The sequence below is a fragment of the Danio rerio genome, chromosome 6 (genome assembly GCF_052040795.2).
Source record: "Danio rerio strain M-AB ecotype USA chromosome 6, GRCz13ab, whole genome shotgun sequence".
Classification (NCBI taxonomy): domain Eukaryota; kingdom Metazoa; phylum Chordata; class Actinopteri; order Cypriniformes; family Danionidae; genus Danio; species Danio rerio.
Window position 1 is genome coordinate 41,082,501 of NC_141026.1, and position 20,627 is coordinate 41,103,127.

At 36.8% G+C, this 20,627-nt stretch overlaps 1 protein-coding gene across 13 annotated transcripts in view; it reads right to left on the reverse strand.

Annotated features, from left to right (window-relative positions):
* hdac7b (histone deacetylase 7b) overlaps nt 1-19,780 on the reverse strand; it is a 27,007-nt gene extending 7,227 nt beyond the window's left edge. For 2 of the 13 annotated variants that reach the window (XR_015493950.1, XR_015493951.1), the window contains exons 1-12: nt 19,371-19,780; nt 14,349-14,439; nt 13,414-13,480; nt 11,882-11,955; nt 11,652-11,762; nt 11,468-11,565; nt 9,606-9,714; nt 9,344-9,519; nt 4,256-4,523; nt 3,097-3,224; nt 2,814-2,938; nt 2,674-2,729 (exon numbers count right to left, since the gene is read on the reverse strand). Coding sequence is in view for 11 of the 13 variants with exons in the window: in XM_087257645.1 (XP_087113771.1) it covers nt 2,674-2,729; nt 2,814-3,020; nt 3,097-3,224; nt 4,256-4,523; nt 9,344-9,519; nt 9,606-9,714; nt 11,468-11,565; nt 11,652-11,762; nt 11,882-11,955; nt 13,414-13,480; nt 14,349-14,439 (1,385 nt within the window). In the remaining 2 variants the exon portion in view is untranslated. Of the gene's footprint in view, nt 1-2,673; nt 2,730-2,813; nt 3,021-3,096; nt 3,225-4,255; nt 4,524-9,343; nt 9,520-9,605; nt 9,715-11,467; nt 11,566-11,651; nt 11,763-11,881; nt 11,956-13,413; nt 13,481-14,348; nt 14,440-16,518; nt 16,729-19,370 lie in introns of those variants that run through there. The other 11 variants (XM_087257645.1, XM_087257651.1, XM_087257648.1 and 8 more) reach the window with 7 other exon arrangements.
* Nucleotides 19,781-20,627: the final 847 nt, after the last annotated feature.

The following is a 20,627-nucleotide window of genomic DNA, read 5'->3' on the forward strand; positions in this document are numbered from 1 at the left end:
TGCACATTAATAAAAAAAAGTATTAGTAATATACAGCAATATCTAATTATAAATACAAGAGTCTACAGATTTTGGGGACTTTTCATACTCATTTATTCTTGCAATTACATTTTACAACGTTTGATGTTTTAGCGATCGTTCTTATGTGCTGATTTAGTGCTCAAAAACATTTATTCCTGTTAATATCAATGTAAAGAAAACATTTTAATGTTTCTGCTGAATTAAGGTGACCTATTATGCAAAACTCACTTTTATAGGGGTCAGTTGTGTGTCAACAGTGTGTGAATATTGCCAGCCTCAATTGGAAAAAAATTATTGATTATGTTTTTATAATCATCCTTTATAAAAAAACAGTCTGTAAAGACACTTTGATTGACATTCTGCCTTTGTACATGTCATCTGAGGGGGAAAGCTCTGCTAACTAGTGGCAATCTCTCCCTTATTAGCAAATTCCAGGGCTATTCCATTAGTTTGTCACGGGGGGCGGTTCATAAAAAGCATCCGAAACGAAGGGCCCGAGAGATATGACTTGCCATTTAAGTGATAACAAAATTGCATATGAGCGCATCACTCCACCTGTGTGCGCATAGTCAAATATTCTTACATTAGAAATAACAAACTTGCAAGCGGAAAAGTGCTTCAGTTAATCCTGTTTGTGTGCTTGCGTATTACCCTTGGTGTACTTACTAGGAACTTTAAACTAGCGGAAAGTTGGCAACTTGGCATAACTTGGTTTAGTTGCAGCAGTTTCGTTTCATTCCGTGCAACAGAAATGCGGCATTGAGAAGCCTTTACGATTAATTAACTGTGACGAATTAAAGCGCAGTTAATAGTGAAATCGGCTAATCATTGCATCTCCTGCTCGCACCACTCGCTTATGGTGACTCACGCTCTGCGCAGCTTCTGCAGCTCGTGCTGTATTGAATAGACGTATGTCACTTCATAACTATGTAGCGGCGTTTTTCCACTGAACTAAATTTATTTTTTATGTCTTGATTGCACTATTAGAAGGGCCGGAAAAAATTGCCTCGGGGGCCACGTTCAGCCCGCGGGCCACCAATTGAATAGCCCTGGCATAGACAGCCCTGAGTTAGAAGCAGCCATCTACCATTAGAATTTTCACACAATATGCTTTGGTATAATGTTTTTATTAGTAGTATTATTTATTAAATGCATATTTATATTTGTTTTATTAAAAACAAGTTTAGATTTGTCTATCTGTCAGGTTTTAGACCATATAGGGCATAGCATGTGTATTTAGATATAACTTGGTTGTTTGACCACAGTTCAATATTGTTGTTCATTTATTCATTTGCTGGAAATTAGAACTGAATTTACAAATAGTTTTGAAACAAATCTTTGCGCTTAACAAGCAAAATTAATTCTGTAAGCTAATGGATGTCTGTGCGTACAACACGTTTCCTTATCCACAAAAGAGAGAAAGTAAAAGTAAAAGTAAAGGCCGATTGGCGGAGGCTCATTCTCTCATCCTCTCGCTGCAGATGATCTGTTTAACTGTTTTCTCCAGGGAATAAAGGGAATAGGAGATGAGACTCTAATTGGTTTGTTCTCAAAACACACCCATAACTCATTAAGAAAATAAGCTTAACCCTGTTAGACCATGCGCCGTGGCGCAGAGCGTAGTTTTCCATCCTTAAAATTGCAAAAGTGGATTCGGATAAGCCCTTAATGCTTTTGCACCATGCGCTTCAGACTTTGCACCTAGATCGTTAAAATAGAGTCCTAAGAGGCATTTTAAATGTGGAGTTTTGGGATGCACAAATGAACTGTATTCTCCATAGACTACCTTCGTTTTTCAGAGATAACATTAGTAATGTTTGGAATCTGCAGAGTTTGTAGCTCCGCCCTCCTTTGATAAGAGCATAATCTTATTTAAATTTAAAGTGACAGTTACCAAAACAACACTTTTATTAAAGCATTCAAAGGGCAGTTTTAAAGAGTCATGAAACTTTATTTGTGTGGTGTTTTGATCATTCTGTTATGATTTATTCATCCTCCACTTGTTCCAAACCTGTTTGAGTTTCTTTCTTCTGTTCAACAAACTCAAAGGAAATTGAAGAGTGTTGGAAAAAACAGCCATTGACCTCCATAATATTTATAGCACATCCGATCTCAATGGCTGCTGGTTTCCAACACTCATCAGAATATCATGTTTTATGTTAACCACGTTCAATATACCTAATCCACCATTTTTACTACTAAGAATATAAAAACAAATAAAAATGAATTTAAATGTATAAATTTTCTTTACACATAATTGTCTCGTGTTGACTGACAAGAGTGTATTAGTCTGTTTTTATATTAAGTGCAATTTCGATTAGCGAACTGAAAAAATCATACTCAAGTCAAATTACTGTTACTTGCCCAAGAATGTAGTGCAAGTAGAGGAAAAGTATCTGTTGTAAATATTACTCAAAGTATCAGTATAAAGAAGCCCTTTTAAAAGTACTCAAGAGTCGTGAGTATTACGATGTGAAAGTTTGATGCATTTACATGCTATTTGTTCACGTGTGTGTGTGAAAACGTAACATTCTGTAGGAAATTTAGTAATTGTTGAAGGTCATTTAATGATTTTAGTTCTCATGCTGTAGACATCTTCATCATCATTTCTAAAGTCTCTCTGTAATTGCGTGTAATGATTTAGAAACTCACAGTGTTTGAGAACGTGATGCATGATGTCCAGGAGGTGTGACTACAGCAAAGCCATTCTGAGGATGAACCAGAGAAAAACAAGGAATGAGATATTTGTTTGTAGTAACAGAGGAATGAATAGTGGACTATAATAATCTCACCCTCAGGTCTCCTCTGGCCACACACAGCGCTAGCTCTGTCACGCTACCAACAGCCATCTTCAGTGCCTCTGAATTTCTGGGATTTTTCCACATCGTACCAATGTCCATTTGACTTCGATATGGTTCTGGTCCAGTGAAAAAACAAACAAGTTCCTCTGAATGGACTGAGAGTAGCTCCTCGACAGTGGCTGACCTGCCTTTAAGCAGCTAAAACACAAGCATGAGTGTAAATGTAAGTGCAGTAAACTCTTTTAGCTTACGTGAGTGCTTCAGTGATGTTTACCTTACACTGACTCCTCAGGCCACACTCCTGCAGTCTTGACCAGATACTTGTAACTCGGTCAGCTTCATGAAGACCACAGCTGCTGTCTCTACAGTCACACCTATGCTTCATCATCTCATACACCAAGCCTACAATGTAACGTTTAGTATAAGAGATAGTTCCTAATATTCAAATCAACAACAACGGGACAATTCATAGTTGCATGTTGCAGATTGCCAGCCTGTGCTTCTGTACTTTTTTTTTTTTTTTTTTACAAATGTTCACAAATTTTATTCAATTTAATATTGTCATGGTAATAGAGCTTTAAACTAAAAGTTGATTCAAATCCGAAACATATCATCAGGGCCGGCGTGTCTATAGAGGCGATCTTGGCAACCACCTAGGGCGGCAAAATAGAGAGGGCAGCGTCCACGACACCTCCCTCAACGACCATTTAACATTGATTTATTTTGGAATGAAACTATATTGAATTTTGCTTAAAAAGCTTTCATAATGTTTTGCATTATGGGATCTTGAACTCTGCTCTAACTTTTCATGTAGAAAATTGCTAAATAATTATAATTTTGATAATAAAGCATATATTTATTTCCATAAATATTACATTGGCGATCAAAATTAGAGAACAACATACAGTTTGTTTATTTCAAAGTCACTGCTTAGTGCTATTTGAAATTATCCTAATGATCTAGCAGAAAAAGAGCCATTTTAGGCATTTTTCTTTAGTTACATCTTTTTTGAAGCATAGTATAGAAAACTTAAATAAAGCCCCGGTCAGATCACACGATTTTGCCACCATTTCCTTGACGTAGGGGGTCGTAGGGAGTCGTAAATGACAAATGAGTGCCGTGACAAGATTCAATAGTTTTTTTTTTGTGTTATGTGGCCTAGTTCACAACAACCAGGGCTGCGTCCGAAACCGCGTAGGTACTGCATTTGAATTTAAACGTACTACTCGACCGTTAGAAAAGGACATTTTATACAGTATGAATGTAAAAAGTATGAATGGAATTCGGACATACTACATCCGCCATTTTGTCATGGTCACGTGACCTACCTGCGTCAGTAAATTTCATGAATAACTGTATAAGAAATAGTATTTTAGTCATCCCAAATGAATTAGTCTTAAGACACTTTCTCATCATTAAGTCTTTTTTCCAACCTGTGGTGAAGTTTGGTTTTCTCATGTCCAGAGCTGAGGCTGAATGTGAAGACAGACGTGTGTCAAAGGTGTCTGGAAAGGAATGCACACGTGAAACCTGCTGGTGAAATATTTTGTGTCTCCATTCCAAGTTTTCTTTCAGCTGAACTCCCTGTCGATTACAGCTTTCAAGCGGGGATTGAGATGAAATGCGTACTTCCTCACTTGTTCTCTTTCTGAACCTTCCCAGATCTCCAGGAGACTCAGGCCATGCTGGGCCAACTGAAACCTAAGAAATATAATTAACATTTTATAAAACCATTCATACATTCAGTTTGACCTACAGATAAGCCCCTCCCTTGGTGCAGATGAGCCAATGCCAGTTGCACGAGGACCAGAAATCTGACATCTTTAGGTTTCAGAAGCATGGAGCTCCAATTGGATTGATGGTGTTATAGAAATGGTGTTAGAGCAAGAGCCATTGTGTTTGTTGTAATGCTGTTTTTGACCACTGGGTGGAGTGTGGGGTTTAAGGAGTATATAGGTAGGCAAAGAGTTAGAACAGCAGGTGTGTAATTAGAGGGAAGCACATTTTTTGACCGTGTTTGGAAGGAACTTTGTGGAGGCATTCAATGTGATTTTATGAGCATTTATGTACCAGACTGTAAGTGGAAATTGAGCCAAAAGAACTATCTGTTAAAAAATAAACCTGATAAGCAGTATTTGGAAGATGATTCGTTTGTTGAGATCTCACGCGTCAGAAACAACCTTACAACAGCTCAAGTGACAAAATGATCATTTGTGTCACTACAAATGGTAAATATACCTGTCTAGGTACTTGTAACTTTACTAAAATCACCTAGTTACTTAACTCAACCCTTGTATTGCTGTAGCATAGGTATTAGATAAGAAGCACTAACTTCAGCTCATGCTAACATTAGCTAAAAAGTAATTTGCCCCTAGCAAAGTGCATTAAATGTAAAATAATTTCTTTCCCTTCAGTACATTAACAATATTCATCATGGACAGCCCACTCAAAACCAAATGTCTAATTTCCTGACTTTCACTAACTAAAAAGCTGAATTTCCTAGACCTTTAAAGAACTGATGGTAAAAAAAATAATAAAAAATGTAAGGAATTTACAGTAATTGACTCACAGCCCAGGTAGCTACATGTTTCGTTCTGTCAGTGACTGCTTAAGCTATCTAACATAAGCTACATTTTGGCTACTTTTTAATTGATAACTAGCTAGCCAACATTATAACTACATACCTCTTTTTGACCGGTGGGAAACAGAAAGCTTCAGGCACAACAGGATTTCAGCTTCTACTTTTAACATCCATCATTTGAAGTGGTCATTTTGTAGCCAATTCTCTTGAAATGTACATTTTCCAGGCAAAGCTTAGCAATTGACTTATTGCTGATTGATAAGAAAAAAAGGCACTGAAAAATAGCTTAACTATAACTACAAGGGGGAAAATATGGTATAAATAAATAAATAAAATGTAAATTTAAGTCAAGTAAATTTAACTGAAAACTGGACTGACACAGTTTCAATTTACTAGAACTTCTATGTTAAGCTGCTTTGACACAACCAACAATATAAAAGCGCTACATAAATAAAAATGAATTGAATTTGGATATATTTATAAACTTTTCTGTCTATCAAAGATTGGAACAGACCTTTTAAATTTCATGATATTCCAGAAATTTCATGACCATTGGGAACCCTGAAAACATCTAGTTATTTCACACTGACAGCGTTCAAGTGAAGACAGTTAGCAACTGTTTGTCCAAGTTAGTAACCTTATCTAAGAGGTGTGGGGTTCACCGTAAGGTTAACTAAACACAGGCCCGGCGCTACGGGGGGGCAAAGGGGGGCATTGCCCCCTCAGAAAGAATTTGTGCCCCCCCAGTTTTTATAAAGGATTGTTCACTCAAAACGGAAAATTCTTTCTGTCATTAATTATTAACACTCCCGTCGTTCCAACCTTTAGAACACACATTTAAATATTTTAAAATATATGACATAGCAATTGAATTATGAAAATGGTGAGATTAAAGCTAGTCCTATAGTCCAGAGATCCGGTCCCTGCGTTAGGTCAGGTGCGCCCGTAAATAAAACGCGCACGCGGCGATGGAGGCGCACTCAACTCACAAGTGAGAAAAGTGGGTGACATGATAGGAGCAGCTTAATTCATTACATGTTTTGGTCAACTAATTCTTTAAACACAACTCTCTTGAGCTCTAAAAGGAAGAAACGCAGAAGAAATTTGCTGATAAATTAATTTTAGCAGAGACGCAACTGCCAGTCATTTTCATTATTCGGGAAGATGTAGCCTAATAAAATGTTTTAATAAAAACAAATAGTTTACTGCACAGTCCCACAGAAGGCTACACTATAAATAATATTTTAATTTATTTATTAATATTACTAATAATATGATTACAATTAAGCTAAAATTGACAAAACGCAGAACCCTTTGATTGTTTGCTTTCATTTTGACATTGCTAAAAAGCGCACTTTTACAGTTGTGTAGAGAAACATCCCATTATGCAGCAGCAGTCAAGGTATAACACTTAATAAATGCCTTTTGCGTTTAAAGATGATCGGCCTGCGAAGTCAAGTTTGCAGTGTTATAAATTGAATATATTGCTTAAGTGGATTTACCGCGGATCAACCGAGAAACCTCTCACATGCTGCAGGTAGGCTGGATGATAATCTTTTTAAAATATGTAATTAAGGCTATACTGCTATTTGCTTATGCAAAATTAAAAAACATTAAATATATTATAAACCTACAGCATATCGAATTTGTTTTGACTTGTAGCTCATGGCCCTAAAATAAAAATAACCTGAAAACAAGTTATTAAAATGTATTATAAATTAATAAATAAAATGACGGGTAGGCCAAGTAACCTAATGGTTTATGATGGTTTACAAATGACAAGCTGACAATATCACGAAAAAAAAAACACACTTATGATAGCCTAAGATAAATCTTTATTTTTACATTTAAAATGATGAAAAAAGTTTTATAGCCTATTGAGTTGTGTTATCCGTGCCAAACTAATTTTTACGGTAATAACTGTGAATTTTGGTCTCTTTTTTAGGTATTTTTCTGGCTACACTAATGCCTTAAAATGTAACTAAGTCATTGTTTTGAATGACATTAGATTGTAACATTTAGCTTTTCCCTAACACTGATGTTGATTGGATAATGGGCCACGTGAAGCGTGATGACTCGGTTAAGCTGATTTCACTATATTTATTTACCGGTTACGAATAGTCTGATCGTGGGTCAGCTTGCATGTGTGGGCATAATTTGACGTCTTTACCTAAAACTTTTAACATTCAAATGCCTGCTATTTGAAATAAAATTGAAATAAATAAGGAGAATAACATATGATTTAAAGCACTCGTTTGGCACTGAAGCCATGATCCGTCTGCATTAATAAGCGGTATCGTTGCATAATAAAATCAGTAATAGCGAAACTGTGCATATTATTATTACTATTAAAACGTATATTACTGCCTTAGGTCAGTAACAAAGTAAAGTAATAATAAATGTGAATAAATAGCCTAAATGAAAGGAACAAGAGAGACCAAAATCAGCCACCATGTCTAGTGCCCCCCTATGGATTTAAAATGCCCCCTCAGTTCTGACATCCTGGCGCCGGGCCTGACTAAACAGAAGTTGAAGTGACGGTTCAACCAAAAATGAAAATGTACTTACTATACAAACTACCCTCTATTTACTCAAACCAGTTTTACTTTCTTTCTTCAGCTGAACACAGAAAATATTTTGAAAAAAGCTGCAAACCTGTAACCATTGACATCCCTAGTAGTAAAACAAATATTATGGAAGTCAATGTCACATGCGGGAGAACGACGTGGGACAACAGTGGTAAGGAACCAATTGCTGGTTTAAGGTCAAAACAGGAGTAGCTGGTATGGATGGTTGATGTGAAACCAATAGTATCTGGATGCAGCCTTTATGATGCAAGCTGAGATTGCATCACTCAGTGATGCAGTGTCAGACACAATGCACTCAAATGGAGTGAGTGACGTCACTGTGATGGTTAGGGGTGGGGTTAGGTGAGCCCATTAAAAAGCATTGGATGCAGCCCAGATTGCACTGCACCAGGTCTGCATCCAGACCCCTCTCTGTGAAACTGACGTTAACACAGTGTCGAGATTCCGAAGCGCAAGTGAGTCGAAACACTGCATCAAAGCATGACCACATGGTTTATGACCAAAACAAGACATATTTATACACAAAGTGTTCATCTGGATGTCAGACCAATGTTTGAACGATACACGTTATAAAAACAGAGCATTAAAAACTCAACATTTATAGCTGCATCAATCTGGATTCAATCCCATTATCTCTGCATGCTAGATTAAATCACTAATATCACTTTGAAGCTTCAACTCTACAACGTGGGGTTTAATACCTCGATGTGTTTAACGGATTCTTTGCTGAAGCTGTTCCAGAGCGATATATAAAAAACAACCACTAGGTGTCACTGTAGAGTGGGTTTCAAAACATTCAACAGTTTCAGTGTTTCATGAAGCCTTGCTCTGCACTCCACTAGTAGCTGGTATATAAAGGAAGATTGAAAAACGTAGTCAAAATCAGGCATGAGGTTGAAAATAGGCGGCAAAACAAAATCAAACACTAAACAAGGCTAAGGTCAAAAATACAAACAGGCAACACAAAGAACCATGCAACGTGCACACATTAAAGACTCCGTGCTAAACTGGTGTATGTGTTGTGTAAATAGTCTGAATGATCAGTGATTACAAGGGTCAGCTTTGTTTGTCAGCCATGATCAACAACTGGTGTGTGTGACATGGCCTGATGGGATTTGTAGTTCCTTAACAAGACATATGTAGTTCATCAGCGATCGGTCAGGAGTGGATCGCTGGTGATCATGACAGTCAATGGCTACAGGTTTCCAGCTTTCTTCGAAATATCTTCTTTTGTGTTCAATAGAAGAAAGTCAAACAGGTTTGGAATGTGAAGGGAGTAAAATGATGACAGAATTTTCATTTTTCTCAACTTTTTTTCCTTTAAAGCATTTATGAATTATTCACTTTCTTACCTTTTCTGGAAGGGTGTGTTGCTGGAATGTCTCTTGTGGCCACTGTTGTTGGTACATGGGTTGTACCAGTGTATAAGCCGGAGTGTGTATATGTGTGTATTGCTGTATATAAGAAGGTGCTGACTGGGATTTGATTAAAGGTCTATGAGGCATCGGCGGCCACTGCTGCCCAGTAACTGTGATAGAGATTCAATGCAAATTACCTTCACCTTTTCTCATTTACACAGATTTAATGATCTCAAAATGTGGATGTATGCGTTACCTGTAAAAATATGTGGATAAAGAGTGAAGACCTGAGGATTGTAAGCAGTGGCAGCATATGCAGGCCAGAGGACGGGGTGCTGAATGCTGATTTGTAAAGGAGAGTCTTCCTGAAGAAATGAGCAGTGGTGTTACCTACTTACGGTACTATTTATTTTTTAGCAAAGATGCATTATATTGATTAGAAGTCTTAGTAAAGACATTTATAATGACATATTATTTTTCTCTGTAGTGGATTAAACTAAATGAAAAAAAATATATATGGCATATATAATCAAAATAAATAGTTTAATTGTTTCTCTGTAATAACAGAGTCAAACATTCTATTTAGTAAGTAATAACAGCAGCACAACTGTTAATATTACTAAGAGAATAACGTCAGTGTATTAGGTCATTTCCGAGACATCATGTTACACTAAAGACTGCAGTAATGATTGCTGAAAGTATACACTCACCGGCCACTTTATTAGGTACACCTTATTAGTACCAGGTTGGACCCCTTTTGCCATCAGGACTGCCTTAATTCTTTGTGGCATAGATTTAACAAGGTATTGGAAATATTCCTCAGAGATTTTGGTCCATATCGACATGATAGCATTACGCAGTTGCTGCAGATTTGTTGGCTGCACATCCATGATGCGAATCTCCCGTTCCACCACATCCCAAATGTGCTCTATTGGATTGAGCTTTGGTGACTGTGGTGGCCATTTGAGTACAGTGAACTCATTGTCATGTTCAAGAAACCAGTCTGAGATGATTCACGCTTTATGACATGGCACGTTATCCTGCTGAAAGTAGCCATCAGAAGATGGGTACACTGTGGTCATAAAGCTGATAAAGTGATGGACATGGTCAGCAACAATACTTTGGTAGGCTGTGGTATTGACACGATGTTCAACTAGTACTAATGGGCCAAAGTGTGGCAAGAAAATATCCCCCACACCATTACACCAAGACCATTACAAGACTCATCAGACCAGGCAACGTTTTTCCAATTATCTTTTGTCCAATTTTGGTGAGCCTGTGCGAATTGTAGCCCCAGTGTCCTGTCCTTCGGTGACAGGAGTGGCACCCGGTGTGGTCTTCTGCTGCTGTAGCCCATCTGCTTCAAGGTTTGATGTGTTGTGTGTTCAGAGATGCTCTTCTGCAAACCTCAGTTGTAGCGAGTGGTTATTTAAGTTACTGTTGCCTTTCTATCAGCTTGAACCAGTCTGGCCATTCTCCTCTGATCTCTGGCATCAACAAGGCATTTGGGCCCACAGACGGTAGATGGTTTTGAGTGAAAATCTCAGTAGATCAGCAGTTTCTGAAGTACTCAGACCAGCCTGTCTGGCACCAACAACCATGCCAAGTTCAAAGTCACTTAAATCAACTTTCTTCCCCATTCTAATGCTCAGTTTGAACTACAGCAGATCGTCTTAATCAAGTCTACTTGAATAAATGCTTTGAGTTTCTGCCATGCGATTGGCTGATTATAAATTTGTGTTAATGAGCAGTTGGTCAGGTGTACCTAATAAAGTGGCCGGTGAGTGTGTTGTCATCACATGAACAGATTATATATATATTAAAACAGAAAACAGTTCTATTAAAGTGTAGTTCTACAAGTTGCTTAAACAATAGCCACACACAATTAAATATAGAAACATGTTTGGGTAAAACTAAGTAATATATTACAATTTTAAGCCTAAAACTCTTTTTAAAAATGCAAACATATATTCATACTTAGTCTACACACTTTCCTCCAAAGGTAACCAAGTAACATAATTTACTGCATTTTTTAAGTGACTTAAGATTGTAATATATTACTTTTCCCCCAATACTGCTAAATAATAATGCTTGATTATCTTAAAAGCAGTAACAGACCTTGCCTGATGATGCACTGTAGGTTGTGGTTTGAATCAGCTCTTGACGATTCATTTGATTATCTAGTGATGAAACTGTAGCAGAACTGGCAGAAACCGCTATAAAATAAAAACATCCTTTTTGAATCTTTGTGCTTAGACTAGAAAAAAACATGAGTATATGAAAGAACAAAGTGAATCCTCACCCATGGAGTCTGGATCCCCGACAGCAGGGGGCGCGCTGGTTTTACGCTGCAATGGATTCTGTCTCCCCGTCATACTTCTCTTTGATCGCAGCTTCAGAATAGGCTCAGAGGCTTCACACACAAACACACACATTTTTATGATTAAATTATAAATATTAAGATTGCCATTCGTCAAGTTATTTTCAGACAGGTAAAGTAACAGAGTTTAAGTCGATGTGCAGATGCGTCACCTGTTCTTCTTAGTGGATTGTCCTCTTCCTGTCGGTCTAATTCACGCTGCTGTATGTCCTGACCTGCAGATGTCCTGAACAACACCAACAACAAAAACACTCCGGTTTAAAATCGAAATTAAATGCAGTAAAAGCTTCATATGTGACCCTGGTGCACGAAACCTTAATTTTAGGGTATGAGTATTTATTTTTTTTTATTTTTTTTCATGCCCAAAAAAAATTAAAAAGCAATATGAGATTTCTCAATATGTAGATTTTTTTTAATCTTCAGATAGCAGATATTGAAACAGTTGTATGTCAATCAAATATTGGCAACACGTTCTGTCCTAACAACCCATAAATCAATGCAAAGCTTATTTATTCAGATTTCAAAATATTTATAAACATCTTAATTTAAAAAAAAAACTGTTATGAATGGTTTTGTGGTCCAAAATTACATTTATGCATCAAAGATTAGACGTTCTTAAACATCATTGGGCATTATTTGAATGATATTAGCCAAGCATGGTCTAACTTAGATTGTGTCTGAATCCACTTTTAAGCACAGGAAAAATGGTCTGTGCACCAGGCGCATTGCCAAAAAGTGTTGTCCTTATTCTTATAATGAGTTATAAGTGTTTTTTGGGGCATAACATGCATTAAACCAATCAGAATCTCATCTGCCATAGTATGTTAGAGTCTGAGAGTGTCGCAATGGGGCATTTTTGCTATTTACATGGCAAATTTTGTAAGCGGAAAAACTGATCACTATCCACAAAATGGTCAAAGGCCATCATTCTGTAGATGATCATCCTCATCCATTCGGCTTTATCCTTTCCACAGTGGATTCGGGAAACAGGTGGACGCACTCCACATCCATTACATATTTAATTTCATAATTTTGTTACATGCAAAGATTCGTTTCAAACTATTTCTAAATTCATTTCCAATTTCCAGCAAACTAATAAATGAACAATAAAAATGAAGGGTGGTCAAAAAACTGTGACTCACATCAAAACACACTTCCTAGTTTTATACCCTATGGTACACACCTCTTTAAAACCCAACAGATGGACAAATCTAAACACAAAATGATTAAAACAAATATAATTACGCAAATAATAAAAATTTTAAATAATATCAACACTAAACCAATCGTTAGAAATAAGCTGGCTTCAACAGAACCAGATTCCACCACAGCACATTGCACCGGATTTTTGATAGGGACCACCCCCCAAAAAATCTATCATGCGTATTTAGTATCTAAAAGTATTACAGCACATGTCCCAAATATGTAAGTATACACAATTTACTAAATGAGATTAGACTTTTATTGAATATTTCCAATGGACAAGCCCAAGTGTTCAGTAATGATGACAGACCCTGACTGAATTTCATTGGCTGACGCTTCTATGACGATCGTTTCAGCTCCAACTTCAGACACGCCCTCTGTCAAGCGTTGACGCTGAAGCCCCGTGTGAATAGGGCGTAAGGTTGTTGACAAAGGCCATTAATCCTTGCAGAGCAGTAATTGCAGTTTTATTGTTACTAACCTGTGCTGCTTATTGCAGATATACTCATACAGCTTTCTTCTCACCGAGAGACTACAGCCAGCACCTGCTGAGTAAAAACCATCAAATCACAGTTCAGATGATTAAAAACAGCTTAAAAGAACACATCAGGGTCAGAAAGGAAGGCCGGTGTCCTGCAAAGTTACCTGGGCAAGCTAATCAAGCTCTTAAGTTGCAGTCACAGTAGGATTTTTCTCCCATAGACTTCCATTCATACGCACGCAAATGCATCAGATCAGAAACGCAAGGTCATGCATCAAGTTTCGCAGGTTGCTGCGGTGCAAAGTTCAAGCTTGGTGAACTCTGACCTGCGAAATCGCATCACTTGACTGCGTGAGACCAATCAAGGATCAAAAAATGACCGCTCTGGACAGAAATTTAAACCATGGAGCAATTGCTCTGCAGGACACACCGGCCATCCAGGACTGAGTTTGGACATCCCTGGCTTAGATGATTAAAACAATTAAGGTATTGTTTTTATTTTCCTTATATGACATTTCAAAATGTTTCTGTATTTTCTATATGGGTTTACACACTGTTTTGAGTATTTAACTTGCAGTTCAATTATATTTTGATGATTTTTTTAAATAAAAAAAGTTAGTTCACCTAAATTTTTAAAAAGGTATAGTTAACCCAAAAATTTCCTCACGATTTCCTCATCCTCAGATAGTTCCAAACCTTCACGACTTTCTTTTTTTCTGTTGAGCAAAAAAGAAGATATATTGAAGAATGTTCAATATACTGGTATTTTCCAGTAGTCACTATAATCCATAGTTGGTAAAAATACTGGTTAAAGGTTTCCAACTTTCTTCAAAATATCTCCTTTTGTGTTCAACAGAAGAAAAAAAAAACTCAAACAGGCTTGGAACAAGTGAGATGATGACAAAATAAAATTTGTAAAGAAAGCATGAGAGTACTTTGTTCGCTCTCTTTCCTCAAAGACAGTTTGTCCTCTTGTGTGCTCCTCCTCCCTCTCTCCAGTGTCCGGTGCTGCTGATGGTGAGACATCTGAATGATGAGGATGACACCAGTGTGTTAGTTAGGAACAGGCTGCAGAGCGCACCAAACATTTAAAAAACCCAAGTAAAAAACATGAATCAGTGTTACGACCCTTGTCGAGGATCAGGGACGCAACATAAAAGAACACTTGGACAAATAAAATTTACTTTTATGATTCTAGGAGTTTATTTGTCTTTTTTTTTTTGTCTTTTTCTTCTTTTTTTCACCCAAAACCTGAAGCCTATATCTCGGAGAAGACCCACAACAAAATAATAAACAAAAAGTACACACAACCTAAACAACCACACTTACATACACCTTACAAAGAAAATAACAGAAATAAACATAAAATCCTAAACCTCACTCCTGTACATATACATAAAAACAAGAGAAAATATTTACCCCTACTGCTTCTCACCGTGTATTTACAGAGACTGATATTTACAATATCAACAAACGGATCAAAACAAAGTAAAAGGGGGTTAGGAACAAGACAGCAACATCAAAAAAGCTGATGGATTAATTCCTCTGCTCTCAATCAGTAGAATTTTGAAATAGCACCACGCACAAAGAAAAGTTTTTCCAGTAGAAAAATTATAAAACTCTTGTTTTCTGAAAAATTGCTCGAAATATATTATTTAAAATTATTAAAGAACAAATATCTGGAAAGGAAACATACTTCTCATACTAAACCCCATTTATTCGTTCATTTTGAGAAAGCTAAAAACATTTCCTTCACAAAAAAACAAGACTTTTAATTGTAAATAAGAAGTAGGGGTGACACATGCAGTGGGTAGCACAATCGGCTCATAACAAGAAGGTCGCTGGTTCAAGCCTGGCTAGGTTAGCTGGCAGTTCTGTGTGGAGTTTGCATGTTCTCCCCGTGTTCGCTTGGGTTTCCTCTGGGTGCTCTGGCCTCTTTCACAAGTCCAACGACATGCAGTACAGGTGAATTGGGTAGGATAAATTGTCCGTAGTATATGTGTGTGAATGAGTTTGTATGAGTGTTTCCCAGTGAAGGTTTGCAGCTGGAGGGGCATCCGCTGTGTAAAACATATGCTGGATAAGTTGGCGATTCATTCCGCTGTGGCGACCCCAGATTAATAAAGGGATTAAGACGAAAAGAAAATGAATGAATAAACGAATAAGAAGTAAATCTATCTGTAGTTCATATTAGAAAACAAACAAAAAAAAACTGATTTCAGTTAAAAAAAATTTGCAGTGCATTGAAATATTAAATGCTGTGGGATGTGTCTGCCCTGACTTAAAGGGATAGTTCACTCAAAAATTTTAACTTACTCACTTTTTACTCTCTCAAATGGTTCCAAACTTGTATGTGTTTCCTAGAAAACATGATATTTTGAGGAAGACCACTGACATTCATAGTAGGAAAAAAACAAATACTATGGAAGTCAATGGTTACAGGTTTTCAGCTTTCTTCAAAATATCTTTAGTGTTCAACAGAAGAAATAAAGTCCAACAGGTTTGAAACAAGTAAAGAGTGATTAAATGATGACAGACATAATCTGAATTCATCCATTTTCTTTCGGCTCTGTCCTTTTATTCATCAGGGGTCACAACAGCGGAATGAACCGCCAACTTATCAAGCATATGTTTTACACAGCGAATGCCCCTCCAGCTGCAACCCAATACTGGGATCTATACACACTCATTCATCCATACACACTCATGTCTTTGGACTTGTGGGGGAAACTGAAACACCCGGAGGAAACCTACGTGAACACATGCAGAACATGCAAACTCCACACAGAAATGCCAACTGGTCTAGCCGGGACTTAAACCAGCGACCTTCTTGCTGTGAGGCAACAGTGCTAAACACTAAGCCACCATGTCGCCCCTATTCAAAATACATTTTAGGTTACATTTTAGTTTTTAGGTCTTCACATACTAATAAGAAGCTTTTGTATTTATTCAGTGTTTTTTCTTGTTAGCAGTGAAGTAAATCATTACACCATTTAGATTTATGAGTTAATTTGCAGCAGACGACAGTGAAAAAAAGGTGTTAATTAGCGCCACAACCCTCCTCAGTCTCCCAAACTTCAATAAATTGTGCAAAGCAACACTTACTTTACATCCAAAGACAAAAGAAAGCAGATAAAAATAGTTTACCACAGTTCACCCAAAGCAAGAGCCTAATCGCGCGCTAAATCGTGTCTGCAGTGTCCTCTGTATTTGTTTTTATGAAGCCTACACATAGCGAAACATCACCAGCATTTAGTTATATGCCACCGCAGAAACCATGCTGCACTCAATCTGGGCTGGATCACTATGGTAACCATACAGCTGACGAGGAAGTGCTCTATTAAGGCGCACATTGAAGAAACCCATCCACTTCCTGCAGCTAAAATTAGATTTGTTTGTCTGATTTAGAGGTGATTTATGTAAGTAGGGTGTGCTATTCTCATCCTACAATTTGCCTGACTTATATTTGGCTTAAATGACTTTCGGGAAACATCAAAAAAAGGGAAAAGCACAAGAAGTCTATCTTCAGGAATGTTGTGTTATGAGTGATGTTTGTAACTTCAAAGCTTTTATTTTGACACCCATCAATATTGAATGATGAATGAAAAAAAGTTTTGAACAAGTTTGTGCAAGCCTCACACTTTAGGGATCTTAAATGTATTTAAAAAACTGACAAATACTGTCAAAACTTCTACCGTGCAGAACTTTACTGAGTTTAAAGTTTTTAAAGGCAAGCTAATCAATTGTAGATATATTTTTGTCTGACATGTAACAATAACCAGTGGTGTAAAGTAACAAAATATAAATACTCAAACTATCGTAATGGATTAGTTTTTCTCAGGAATTGTAATTTACTAAGCAGTTTTAAAAATGTGTACTTTTCCTTTCCTTTGAATAGGTTTTTAGTGCATTATCGGTACTTTTACTCCACTACTTTCCTTCAACCTGCAGTCACTACTTTATTTTTTCTTGGATTATAAAAATCAGTCCTGTGGTTCCTGTCCAATCAAATCACACATAAAAAGGTAAATCACATCTTAATAAACTACCACAAGACATGGGTGATACATAATTACAGCAAACTGTTTGAAAGCATTAAAAGTGTCCAAGAAGATGTCCAAAATCATCACACACAATGACCCAGAGACTGTTTAGATGCATGTCACTGAAGAGAAAATGTTTACTGTATGATGACCGAAATGACCTTAAACACCCAACAGGCACAGGACATCAACATGACGTCAGATTAACATTATACCCCAACGTCGTGGGGATGATGCCTTTTGTTTGGAAATAAAAATCGAGTTTACATCAGAACTCAATGTCAGGCCGACGTCAATGTCCACTGTCCAACCTGAAATGATGTTACAGCTTGACGCTTTGTGGACGTTACCACTATGACTTCACGTTGGGTTTTGCTTGCCATTTATGATGAATAAATGTCAGTATTTTATGTCAATATGATGTTAGTTTAAGATGTTAGCTCGACGTTGGATTTTGATAACTTTCTAACAACCTAAAATTAACCAAATATCAGTGTCATTTTTGGACGTGAAAAATAACTTTTTTAGACGTTAGCTAGACACTGAATTTTGATCACCTTACATCACAATCTAAATCTAATTTAATATTAACATCTTATGATGTTGTGTACCTGCTAGGCAAAAACTAAATACACTACAGAATGTTATGTTTACACATGTTTCTTTCCACCACTGACAATAACTCTAATAAAATCAAGAAATCTGACTCCAAATATTCAGTGTAAATAAAGTATTACTGCATATTCTCAAAATATTTTCAATTTTCTGTATTTGTTAACTGACCGACACTCAAATGTAATACACAAAGGAAATGAAATAATCTTGTAGTTCATATCAGTGGTTTCCAAAGTGGGGGTCGCTTGGTGATTTCCAAAAAATCTCATATATGGTATCAAACTATTACAATTACCATGTTTTATCTATAATCTACAGAAGATAAAAAAGTTTTTAACTTATAATGTGTTTAATGTATACTTAATATTTCATATTTACATAAAAAACAACAAGCAAATAAAAATCCATAAGCCTTTAAATGCTTTTTTCCCATTTCAGTGTGGACCCATGAAGTTATTATGCTAGATTAATGTCATAGCAATAGCATTGGTTGCAGAAGATTGATGTTATGGCACAATGTTAAACTTTGACATCTTCACGGCACTCACATCCATTAAAATAAAGCCCACGACTGAACGTGGAGGATGATCTCCAAGTGGCGGTCTCCAAAACTAAACCAAGAAGTCTTGTACTGTAAATATTGTGCACAACATTCTCATTATGTGATGTTAATATTCAATTAAGGGAATGATGATTATGAAAAATAAAATTGTTGTTACAATTGTTGTTTTGTGTGTCAATATGCTCGTGTTTATATAGTTCCTATTGGTCTGTGTGCACCATTGTGTGCAATATTTGCATGTTTATAACCATCTCCAAGTCACTGGAGTTGTTCTTTTAGGAGTCGCAGGCTGAAAAGTTTGAGAACCCCTGATTTATATGACAAGCAACACTCTAAAGATTTGTAGTGCAATGCTTTATATAAAAGCTAAATGAGTAAATGTCAACGTTAGACAGCTACAGTACAGATAATATGACTGTCCTTCTCAGAGATTAAAGGTAATAAGCACGCTTGGTGATTATAAATAAATTTCTGTTTGTTGTGTTGACCAATAATACCAATAAAATCAAGAAATCTACTCAAAATATCTGTAAATAAAGCCCTCATAATTCTTAAGTTACTAAACAAATGAACTCAAAAGTCATTTTTAATTGTACTGTACAGATTATGCAAATATATATCATAATATCTGACTTCCCAAACTACTACAATACTACAAAAAACATCTCATACTGTTCTATGCGGAACTTAAACAGACTTTTCGGTGAGTAAAGAAGTCAAATAAAGTTGACACTTACCTGTCACGTCTGCATATCTTTTCCACTTCTAATATGTACTTCCGGGCATCAAGTCCTCAAAACCAACTAAAATGCATTTGCTCACTTTAGAGTCCACACTATAAAATGAACAGCAGAAATCTGAAATGCAAGCATCTGCAGAAACACTGGCGCTCCACTGCTGTAAACTCCAAAGGTGTGATTTAGCTGAGTGACATACAGTACAGCTACATTTACTGACTGAAGCCCCTCCTGCTCAGCTTCCTCTCTTCTCACTACATCAACAGTTGTTCGCTTCTCTCAACAAATCTATTAGTGATTTCACTAGGAACCCCTGAGCTGTGCATGCAAAGGATATCCTAATGTTTGCATTAGCCACAGTATAGCTTGGATAATGGTTTTGTGGTCAGAGTCATGTTAAAGAAGAGTGTGTATTTGAAAGATAATGAAGGCAAGGCGCACAAAATGATCTGGTGCCCACCCTTCTCGTTTTGTACAATAAAAGAAGTTTATTCTAGGATGGAGATTAGACTAAGTAGATGTACAAGTGAGTTAAATATGTGCAATGTCAGGTGGATGACCTACTACATGTTTAAATATGTTGGTTTCGCTTTATTGAGGACATGTCACAGATGATGCCTGCTGACGTGGTGACGTTTGCTCAGCCAAACACTCAAACTACAAAGATCTGATGATCTCATTGTGCTTCATGCAATGCATTATTCTGTCGTTTTACTGAAATATATGCAAGAGTCAGTTTTTGTCATGTATTTAAGAAGACATCTTGAAATATATCTAAAAACTCACAAATGAATCTTGGGGGGTGGGGTATGACTTAAGGGTTAGTACACCTGTAAATGTAAATTCTGTTATTAATTACTCACCCTTATGTCAATCCCCTGAGACCTACGTGCATATTCGGAAATCTGAGAGCTCCCTCATCCTCCATAGGCAGCCCAAAAGGTTAAATGTCCAGAAAAGGAAACATAAACACTATTAAAACAGTCATCAGTGATGTAACTAATAATATGAAGCTACAAGAACATTTTTGTTTATCTAAATAAACAACTTTGGTCCTACTCCAGTGTGCATTTACTACAGACAATAAGACACTTGCGTGTGGTACTGCTGACTGGCAATATGTTGAAATGATCTTTATAACGCGCACCCTGACCTGACATAAAAGGAAAGATAATGGCGAATAAAGTCGTTTGTCAAAATATTACACCTAATATTTACATCAGTAATATTTAGAGCTGGTGAGTGTGCAGGCTATGG